This window comes from Hydra viridissima, unplaced genomic scaffold (genome assembly GCF_058129835.1).
Source record: "Hydra viridissima isolate aposymbiotic clone 2 unplaced genomic scaffold, HvirCarnegie_v1 scaffold_2, whole genome shotgun sequence".
In the NCBI taxonomy this organism is placed as follows: Eukaryota; Metazoa; Cnidaria; class Hydrozoa; order Anthoathecata; family Hydridae; genus Hydra; species Hydra viridissima.
The window spans coordinates 27,677,176-27,688,449 of record NW_028324301.1 but is presented as its reverse complement, the minus strand read 5'-3'; the positions used below and the strand labels follow the sequence as shown (position 1 = coordinate 27,688,449).

Here is an 11,274-nt window from a genome sequence, read left to right as displayed (position 1 = left end):
CTTGTTTTGTTTGTTTGTTTGTTTGTTTTTTTTATCAATATCCTCTGAGTAAGTGATGCTGTTGCTGTTGTTGTTGTTATAGTTGCAATGAGTGTTTGTTAATGTTCCCCCCCTTGGCTTGTACTTCTGTTTTCTGTTTTGTTTTGTTTTTGTTTTTTTTGTTGTTTTTTTTCTCAACACTCTCTGAGTAAGTGATGCTGTTGCTGTAGTCGTTGTTATAGTTGCAATGAGTGTTTGTTAATGTTCACAAACTTGGCATGTTTATAATCTATTTTATTTTATCAACACTCTCTGAGTCAGTGATGCTGATGCTGTTGTTGTTATTATGCTTGCAATAAGTGTTGTTAATGTTCACCCACTCTGCTTGTTTTGTTTGTGCCTTTGTTTTTGTTTATCAACACCCTTTGAGTCACTGATGCTGTTGCTGTTGGTGTTATTATAGTTGCAATGAGTGTTAATGTTCACCCACTTTGCTTGCTTTATTTGTTTGTTGCTTTTTTTTTTATCAACACCCTGCGAGTTAGTGATGCTGTTGCTGCTTTTGTCATTTTACTTGTATTTATAGTTGTTACTGTTTAGCCACTTTGCTTGTTTTTTAATCTGTTTTATTTTATCACCACTCTCTGAGTCAGTGATGATGTTGCTGATGCTGTTGTTGTTATTTTACTTGCAATGATAGCTGTTACTGTTCAGCCACTTTGCTTGTTTTTTTTTTGTTTTTGTTTTGTTTGTTTGTTTGTTTTTTTATATATCCTCTGAGTTAGTGATGCTGTTGTTGTTATTATGCTTTCAATGAGAGCTGTTACTGTTCACCCACTTTGTTTGTTTATAATCTGTTTTATTTTATCAACACTCTCTGAGTCAGTGATGCTGATGCTGATGCTGTTGTTGTTATTATGCTTGCAGTGAGAGTTGTTACTGTTCACCCACTTTGCTTGCTTATTGTCTATTTTATTTTGTCAACACTCTCTGAGTCAGTGATGCTGATGCTGATGCTGTTGTTGTTATTATGCTTGCAATGAGAGTTGTTACTGTTCACCCAATTTGCTTGTTTTGTTTTTTTATTTGTTTTTTTGTTTGTTTTTGTTTTGCTTGTTTTTTTTTATCAATACCCTCTGAGTCAGTGATGCTGTTGCTGTTGTTGTTGTTGTTGTTATAGTTGCAATGAGTGTTTGTTAATGTTCCCCCACTTGGCTTGTACTTTTGTTTTCTTTTTTGTTATGTCAACACTCTCTGAGTCAGTGATGCTGATGCTGTTGTTATTATGCTTGCAATGAGAGTTGTTACTGTTGTAGTTATGTCTGTCATTTGTCCTTGTTAGCAAGTTCTATTTGCCCTCTCTTGCCTTTTTTCAACACAGTTTCTTTCTTTGAGTCATATGGTTGCGAGATCCTCTCAAACTCCATCTCTTTATTTATTTGTTTCTTTTTTTTTTTTTTTTTTCTCATTCTCCTTCTCATAATAGCAATCACTGCTGCCACCATGCATGTAATGCTAGTTGCTCTCATTCTTTTTCATTTGCTAGTGGAAACTTTGTTTCTTCTTGTTGCTCTCTTTTCTTTCTTTTTTCTCTTTTGCAGAGGATTCGAAAAAACACAGCTCTTCCCTGCAGTTGTAAACATTCCAGGATTCCAGGATGCAGGCAGAAGAAAAACACTCTCACTAACTGTCTTCTTTTTTTTAGCATAAACCGTTGCAAACAAACACCTGAACATGTCTTCTTCACAAGAAAACAACACTGTTGTTGCCCCTTCTCCGAACTCTAAAGCGAAAAAAAAGAAAAGAAGGCAGTCACAAGAACAGAGAGACTTAAAGCTCAAAAACAAAGTCAGGGCCGCATTAGTTGCAGCGTGTGGCTCCGTAAACAGGGTTGTACCTTTCTATGGTACCAAGAAGAGGTACGCTGTTAGCTGTCCGATGCCTTTGTGCAAACATTCCTCCACAAGCATTAAAAGACACTTGACTAAAAAAGATCATTCTTGGACTTTGGATGAAGCTTCCATCTTTTACTCTGCAATGGTCAGGAAGTTTCAGCATGCTCGTCTCGAACGCAAGTCCGGCTGTCCAAAACCTTACCCCTGTTTGCAATGTTGGAAGTATTACGACCGACTGGACATACACTTGAAAGAGACTCATTTCTACGATTCCAAGACGATCAAACAAAAGATTGCAGAGGCAAAGCGATACGACAACGACAAGCTCTATGTCCCTCAATTTATTCGACCTGCCTTCTTTGGTATTAAGCCAGTAGCTGAACAAGCGTCTGCATCAGGCTCTGCATCCTCTGCTCCTGGGCCTTCCTCCTCTTTTTCTTCTCCGGTTCTTTCCTCTGATCCTCTTTTAAGCTTGCCCTCATCAGTTGCTGGTTCGTCCGAGGCTCCTTCTGCAAACCACTGCACCTCTGTAGAAAACAAAGAGCTGAACACCGAATCCGTCCTAGACTCTGATTTTAATTCCTTAAAGCACTTGGTTTCCAACTCCTCCGTCTTGACAGAAGATAAGAGACTCTTGTTTCAGCTGGACAAAGATGCTTTTCACTTTTATTACCAGTCAGCAGATGAGCTCTTCAGAGATTTTGAAAAGTGGCTTGTGGTAGCCAACAACAACACTTTGTCACAAGCAAAGATCTACAAAAATGCAGTTGTTGAAATATTGACATGTTGTGACAGCACGCTGACGCTGCACCCGAACGCTCTCACCAATTCCAACGTTTTGGAGGATAGATACTTTTCCATGCACTTTAAAAACATTCAGCTCAATTCCAAGCTGAGTGAACTTGACCAAACAAAAGCCATGTCTTGTCACACGTTGTACAACCGCCTCGTCTACCTTTGTCTCCTGTTTCGTTTCAGTGAAGCCAGGAATGTCTATTTCGGACTTTCTCATGAGGCCATCCGACGTTTGCGCTGCAAGGTGGAGGAGTTACAAAAAGTGCTGAGGCCCTTTCGTTCTTTGAGGAGGAGCCTTGTGAAAAGCAAAAAATGCATCAACATCATCAATGTCAGTTTGCTGAACGAATATGGCAAGTCTGCATACGTAAGACAGTTAGTGGAATCGATTAGAAAGCCGTCTCTTACACCGACTAGAGACAATGCTGTGTCTCTACGAAACCATCTTCTGCTCTCTGTCACTGTAATTAACAGTTTAAGAAAATCTAACATTGCTCTTTTAAACATTAGAGACTACATGGCTGCTGAGAAGAGTGAGTGTGGATATTGCATTGTGCAAGAGCGCTACAAAACAGCATACAAGTACGGAGCCAAAAACATTCTAGTGCCGAACGACTTGAAAGTGTTGATCGATATTTATTTGCTGAGATACAGAGACCTTCTTGTCAACGACTCTCACTACATGGCTGCAGACACCAAGACTGTTTTGGAGTTGAGCGACTGCTACAGGCCCCTTTTTCCATCGATGAGACCCAACAAAGACGAATGTGTGACACTCGGTGCAACTAGAGTGCCTGTTTACCAGATGGGTTCCTCTGCTATCTCCTCTTGCCTGACGTCCTGCTTCAGAAAAAGCCAAGTAAACATTCCCATGAAGCGTCTTACTCCCACTTGCATTCGCGGTTCGATAGCCACTTACTTTGCCAACAACAGCAAAGAAGATCGCGAGCGGTTTGCTACACTCTACATGAAGCACAGCAGGAACACAATGGATAGCTTTTATGTGTCCCAGTGGAACGCTGCAGAGGAGTTGCGCTTTGCCCTGGGCATCGGACAGTCCTTCGGAGTCATAGAGTCTTTGACTGTTGAAAAGTCTGAGAGACCACCAAAGAAGGAGAAGGATGTGATGGACTGGCTCCAAACTAATGCAGAGGAGTACGGTTTTCATGAGGTTGAGGACATCTTTGAGGAAGATTTAGACTCCGGTTCTGACTCTGAAGAATGTGCTGCTACTTTCAGCTGTACCACAGTGGTTCCGTTTTCTCCAGCTGTAGAAAACAATGTTCCTTTAGAGGATAGCAACGACCATGCCGTAGATTTCTTGTGTGAACCTACCTCAACTCCTGTTTCGTCTGTTCCATCTGAACAAACAATCGCTGGTCCAGTTCTTGAACTATCCCCTGCTCTTGCACAACTAGTTCCTAACGAACAAGCTGTTTGTATGGATGTAGATCAGACTCTAGCTGTTCCTGTTGGCACAGCTTGTTCTCCTCTTGCATTAACATTATTTCCTGATGAACCGGATTTTATTGAACACCATGCAAAACTTTCTCCAGTTTACTTTAATGAGCAAGTGGTTGCCAAACCTGTTTCTGCTTCTCCTTCTCAGCAAGTCGCTTTCTGTCCTTCAAAAGAGGTCTTTTCTGTTCCTCTGACTCCTAGCCTTGTTGCTTTTCAGCAAACATTGGCCAAACCCAGTTTGTTTCTTTCATCTGATCCAGTTTCAGCTGTTCCTGTCCAACAGGCTGGTACTGTTCTTGCAAAGCAGCTCTCACCTTATGCTGTTCAATCTGTTGGTAGCCTATTTAGCCAAAGTCTTGCCTCTACATCCAGAGGTAAATTCTTTTTGATTTTTGATTTTTGATTTTTATGCAAATCTCAACACGCTTTCAAAAAATGAAAATGCCCAAATCAACTCCTTGCTCTATTGTTATTGTTAGAGCTGTAAAAAAAACAAAACAAAACAAAAAAACAACACAGAAGTGTGTATGTATTTGTTGCAGGACTAATTCTGTGATTGCTTAAATGTTTATACAAGTGAATGATACTAAAACTGATTATGTTTTAGAAGTAAAAGATCCAAGAAGAAAAAAAATCAAGTTGGAAATGCCATCTTTCACTCAAGAACTCATCGGTAATGTAAAACCTAATTTATACAAAGATATATAAACACAAACCTCTTCTTGCACAATTTCAGATGGTTAACTGTTAACAAAAACTAGCCATCATTGCTAAGTGCACTTTTAGAAAGTTGTGTCTACCCGATTTCTAATGATGAAGTTAGAAACATCACCGTTAGAAATCATGCACAGCTTGTTATCATCTCTAACACTTAGAAACTGTTGATGGTTTTTATGAATTAGAAAAATGAACATGGTTTTATTTTATTTCAGGATCAACTCAGCCAAGAACAAAGGAAAACAAAGCAGAAGTTAGCCAATGCCATTTAGGTAATCTTTCAAAAACCAGTTATTGCTATCAGTGCAAACAATAAGGTCAACAAAAAAAAATAAATAAAAAAACAGAATAAATCTTGTCTTACTTCAGAACCAAATGAATATTTGATTTAATCACTTTGTGTTATGACTTGAGTTTGTAAAATTTTAGATGAAATAGTTGAAGAGCTGAATGCTTGCCCTGGCCACAACGAATGGTTCAACACCAGAAGTTTTCCACGATGTGCAGCTTTGGTGTTGGCATACATCTTGCAAGACGTGTTTACAGATGTAAGCTCAAGTTGCTCGTACAAAGATTACCTTGGCATCTTGGCAAATCATAGCAGTGACAAGCTCATTCATGTCTTGCAAAAGTACTCCTACCAAAGCCATATTAAAGACAAAATTAAAAACATGAAGCTAAAAATTCAAAAAGAGGGTAGTTTAGAAAAGTTTGTTCAATATGGCAATATCGTGAAACCATTTATGTAGTTTAGATAAGTTTGTTCAGTTTGGCAATAAAGATGGGCCTTTTGTGTAGTTTGTTTTATCTATGCTTTTGCAAATATTTTTATCTGTTTCGCTAAAGACATAATAAACAAGAAGTTCTGTTAAACTGTTCTCACATTTCTTATTTAAAGATAGTTCAAACTTTTTTTTATCTTTAAAAAAAAAAAAAAGAAGTCGTTTTGTTATTCTGTGAAAACTTTTAATAGAGTTGCATTTAGAATTACTTCTGATGTTTTTAAGAGTTTGTTAAAAAGCAAAATAATATTTCCTGTGATGTTAAACTGCATAAGTGAAATTTAAAAAAGGAAAACTGCTCCAACCATTTTTCGGAAAAAGAAATCAAAAAGTTCCTTATTTTAAAAGATCTAGACATCCATTTCTTCTTCAGCAAAATAGCGAGGCTTTTTTATGAACTCTTACTCTCTATTTTTTCATATCTTTACACAAAGGATTTTATTTAGTTCAATGTAAACATACATAGAAGTATATTATGTTTTTTTTTTTTTTTTTGTTTTTATGCAGTCTAACTTTTGTTTCACTTCTATTTTATTTTACGTTTATCTTGTATTTTATCATGCCTTATTGGTTTTTGCGTTTTGTGATGTCAAGCTGCGTAAGCTAAACTTAAAAGGGGAAAACTACGCTAACTTTTCTTTGAAAAAATATTCAAGAAGTACCTTAAACGAAAGAGAAAGCACACGAATCTTGCCATCCAATTCTTCTTCTGCAAAGTAGCGAGGCTTTTTATGTACTTTTGCTCTCTAATTTATCTCTATTTACGCAAAGGGTTTTATTTCAATGTAAACACGTATAAAAGAATACTTTGTTAAAAATAATGTTAAAGGAGTTGCGTAAAAAAAAACGTCTGAATAAAGTTTCTTTACAAAAAAAACAACTAAGAAACAAGCGCGCCTAAGAAAAACCAGATCGCGATTCACTAAGTCAAAAAACGAAAGAAACAAAGTTTAAAAGGTCTTTCTAGACAACAAATTCTATTTTTGGCAATGCAGTTTTTGTATTTATGCAACCTAACTTTTGTTTGACTTCTATTTTATTTTACGTTTACCTTGTATTTTATCTTGCCTTTTTGTGTTTTGTGATGTCAAGCTACATAATCTAAACTTAAAAGAAGGAAACTAGGCTAACTTTTCTAGTAGAATATTATGTTGTTGGTTTTGTATGCAGCCTAACTTTAGTTTCATCTATATTTTATTTTGCGTTTATCTTATATTTTATCTTGTCTTTTTGAGTTTTGTATTTTGTGATGTCAAGCTACATAATTTAAACTTAAAAGAAGAAAACTAGGCTAACTTTTCTTTGAAAAATTGTTCAAAAACTACCTTACACCGATAGAGATAGCTCACGAATTTAAAAAGTTGCATCTATTCATCTTCTTCTTCAGCAAAGTAAAGCTTTTTATGCACTTTTACTCTCTAACTTACCTATATTTGCGTAAAGGATTTTATTTAATTCAATTTAAACATAACTAGTAGAATATTATGTTGTTGGTTTTGTATGCAGCCTAACTTTAGTTTCATCTATATTTTATTTTGCGTTTATCTTATATTTTATCTTGTCTTTTTGAGTTTTATATTTTGTGATGTCAAGCTACATAAGCTAAACTTTAAAGAGGAAATTTACGCTAACCTGTCTTTGAAAAACTATTCAAAAACTACCTTTAACAAAGTAGCGAGGCTTTTTATGCGCTTTTACTCTCTAACATACCTATTTTTGCGCAAAGGATTTTATTTAATTCAATTTAAACATGCCTAGTAGATTATTATGTTGTTGGTTTTTTATGCTGCCTAACTTTAGCTACATCTATTTTTCATTTTACGTTTGTCTTATATTTTATTTTATCTTTTTGTGTTCTGTGATGTCAAGCTACATAAGCTAATGTTAAAAGAGGAAAGCTGCGCTAACCTTTCTTTGAAAAACTATTCGAAATCTATTTTTGAGATAATCTAGATTTAAAAGAGGAACACTACGCTAATTTTGCTTTGAAAAAACTCTCGAAAACTAACTTATTCGATAGAGATAGCACACAAATTTAAAAAATTGTATCTACTCATCCACTTCTTCTACAGCAAAGTACTGAGGCTTTTTATGCACTTTTATTCTCTAACATACCTATATTTGCGCAAAGGATTTTATTTAACTCAATGTAAACATACATAGAAGAGTATTGTTACCCGTTTGTTTTATGCAGCCTAACTTTAGTTTCATCTATACATTATATTGCGTTTACCTTATATTTTATCTTGCCTTTGTTAGTTTTGTGTTTTGTTATGTCAAGCTTCATAATCTAATCTTAAAAGGGGAAAACTGCGCTAACTTTTCTTTGAAAAAGTACTCAAAAAGGACCTAAATCGATATAGATAGCTCACAATTTTAAAAAGTTGCATATAGTCATCTTCTTCTTCAGCAAAGTATCGAGGCTTTTTATGGATTTTTACTCTAACTTTCCTATATTTGCGCAAAGGACATTATTTAATTCAACTTAAACATGCCTAGTAGATTATTATGTTGTTGGTTTTTTATGCAGTCTAAACTTTGTTACATCTATATTTTACGATTAACTTATATTTTATCTTGCCTTTTTGAGCTTTGTGTTCTGTGATGTCAAGCTACATAGTCTAAACATAAAAGAGGAAAACTACGCTAAACTTGCTTTGAAAAACTATTCAAAAACTACCTTTAACAAAGTAGCGAGGCTTTTCATGCACTTTTACTCTCTAACATACCTACATTTGCGCAAAGGATTTTATTTAATTCAATTTAAACATGCCTAGTAGATTATTATGTTGTTGGTTTTTTATGCAGCCTAACTTTAGTTTCATCTATATTATGTTTTAGGTTTATCATATATTTTATCTTTTCTTTTTGAGTTTTGAGTTTTGTGATGCCAAGCAACTTAAGCTAAACTTAAAAGTGGAATGCTACGCTAACCTTTCTTTGAAAATCTATTCATAAACTACCCTAGACAAAAGCTAGATTTAAAAGAGGAAAACTACACTATTTTTACTTTGAAAAAACTTTCGAAAACTACCTTAATCGATAGAGATAGCACACGATTTTAAAAAATTGCATATAGTCATCCACTACTTCTGCAGCAAAGTAGCGAGGCTCTTTATGCACTTTTTCTCACTAGTTTGCTTATATTTACGCAAAGGAATTCATTTAATTCAATCCAAACATATATAGAAGATTATTATGTTACGATTTTTTTTTTCTTTTATGCAGCCTAACATTTATTTCACCTACATTTTATTTTACGATTAACTTTTATATTACCTTTCCTTTTAGTGTTTTGTGTTTTGTGATGTCAAGCTACATAAGCCAAACTTTAAAGAGGAAAACTACGCTAAGCTTTCTTTGAAAAACTATTCAAAAACTACCTTAAACAAAGTAGCGAGGCTTTTCATGCACTTTTACTCTCTAACATACCTACATTTGCGCAAAGGATTTTATTTAATTCAATTTAAACATGCCTAGTAGATTATTATGTTGTTGGTTTTTTATGCAGCCTAACTTTAGTTTCATCTATATTATGTTTTAGGTTTATCATATATTTTATCTTTTCTTTTTGAGTTTTGAGTTTTGTGATGCCAAGCAACTTAAGCTAAACTTAAAAGTGGAATGCTACGCTAACCTTTCTTTGAAAATCTATTCATAAACTACCCTAGACAAAAGCTAGATTTAAAAGAGGAAAACTACACTATTTTTACTTTGAAAAAACTTTCGAAAACTACCTTAATCGATAGAGATAGCACACGATTTTAAAAAATTGCATATAGTCATCCACTACTTCTGCAGCAAAGTAGCGAGGCTCTTTATGCACTTTTTCTCACTAGTTTGCTTATATTTACGCAAAGGAATTCATTTAATTCAATCCAAACATATATAGAAGATTATTATGTTACGATTTTTTTTTTCTTTTATGCAGCCTAACATTTATTTCACCTACATTTTATTTTACGATTAACTTTTATATTACCTTTCCTTTTAGTGTTTTGTGTTTTGTGATGTCAAGCTACATAAGCCAAACTTTAAAGAGGAAAACTACGCTAAGCTTTCTTTGAAAAACTATTCAAAAACTACCTTAAACAAAGTAGCGAGGCTTTTTATGCACTTTTACTCTCTAACATACCTACATTTGTGCATAGGGTTTTATTAGATTCTAGTAGGTTATTACGTTGTTGTTTTTTTATGCAGTCTAACTTTAGCTTCATCTATATTTTATTTTACGTTTATCTTATATTTTATTTTGTCTTTTTGAATTTTGTGTTTTGTGATGTCAAGCTACATAAGCTAAACTTAAAAGAGGAAAGCTACGCTAACCTTTCTTTGAAAAGCTGTTCAAAAACTACCTTAGACATAATCTAGATTTAAAAGAGAAAGACTACGCTATTTTTGCTTTGAAAAATCTTTCGAAAACTACCTTAATCGATAGAGATAGCACAGGATTTTAAAAAGTTGTATCTAGTCATCCACTTCTTTCACAGCAAAGTAGCGAGGCTTTCTATGCGCTTTTACTCTCTAACATACCTATTTTTGCGCAAAGGATTTTATTTAATTCAATTTAAACATGCCTAGTAGATTATTATGTTGTTGGTTTTTTATGCTGCCTAACTTTAGCTACATCTATTTTTCATTTTACGTTTGTCTTATATTTTATTTTATCTTTTTGTGTTCTGTGATGTCAAGCTACATAAGCTAATGTTAAAAGAGGAAAGCTGCGCTAACCTTTCTTTGAAAAACTATTCGAAATCTATTTTTGAGATAATCTAGATTTAAAAGAGGAACACTACGCTAATTTTGCTTTGAAAAAACTCTCGAAAACTACCTTATTCAATAGAGATAGCACACAAATTTAAAAAATTGTATCTACTCATCCACTTCTTCTTTTTATGGATTTTTACTCTCTTATTTACCCAAATTTGCGCAAAGGACTTTACTTAATTCAACTTAAACATGTCTAGTAGATTATTAAGTTGTTTGTTTTTTATGCAGCCTAACTTTAGTTTCATTTATATTTTATTTTACGTTTATCTGATACTTTATCTTGTCTTTTTGTGTGTTGTTTTGTCAAGCTACATAAGCTAAACTTAAAAGTGGAAAAGTACGCTAACCTTTCTTTGAAAATCTATTCAAAAACTGCCTTAGACATAAGCTAGATTTAAAAGAGGAAGACTACGCTATTTATGCTTTTAAAAAACTTTCGAAAAATACCTTAATCCATTGAGGTAGTGCACGAATTTACAGTCATCCACTTCTTCTATAGCAAAGTAGCGAGGCTTTTTATGCACTTTTGCGTTCTAATTTATCTCTGTTTACGCATATGGTTTTTGTTTATTTCTATGTAATGATATACAAAAGAGTATTTTGTTAAAGATTATGCTGCAGGAGCTGCGTAAAAAAACTCTGGCGACCTTTCCTTAAGAAAAAAGCAACTGAAAGACATGTGCGCCTTAGAAAATTCAAATCGCGATTCACCAAATTAAAAGACGAAAAGAACGAACTTTAAAAGCTCTCACTAGACATTTGTGTTTATGATAGGCAATGCAGTTTTTGATTTTATGCAGCCTAACATTTGTTTCATCTATATCTTATTTTACGTTTATCTTATACTTTATCTTGCCTTTTTGAGTTTAGTATTT

At 34.1% G+C, this 11,274-nt stretch overlaps 1 protein-coding gene across 1 annotated transcript; it reads left to right on the top strand.

Annotated features, from left to right (window-relative positions):
• Positions 1 to 1,053: 1,053 nt before the first annotated feature.
• LOC149892723 (uncharacterized) lies at positions 1,054 to 5,642 on the top strand. The gene is made up of 4 exons (XM_090080137.1): positions 1,054 to 4,504; positions 4,738 to 4,803; positions 5,063 to 5,119; positions 5,277 to 5,642. Exons 1-4 carry the CDS (start codon positions 1,714 to 1,716, stop codon positions 5,594 to 5,596), a joined length of 3,234 nt encoding a protein of 1,077 aa, XP_089936263.1. The 5' UTR covers positions 1,054 to 1,713; the 3' UTR covers positions 5,597 to 5,642.
• Positions 5,643 to 11,274: the final 5,632 nt, after the last annotated feature.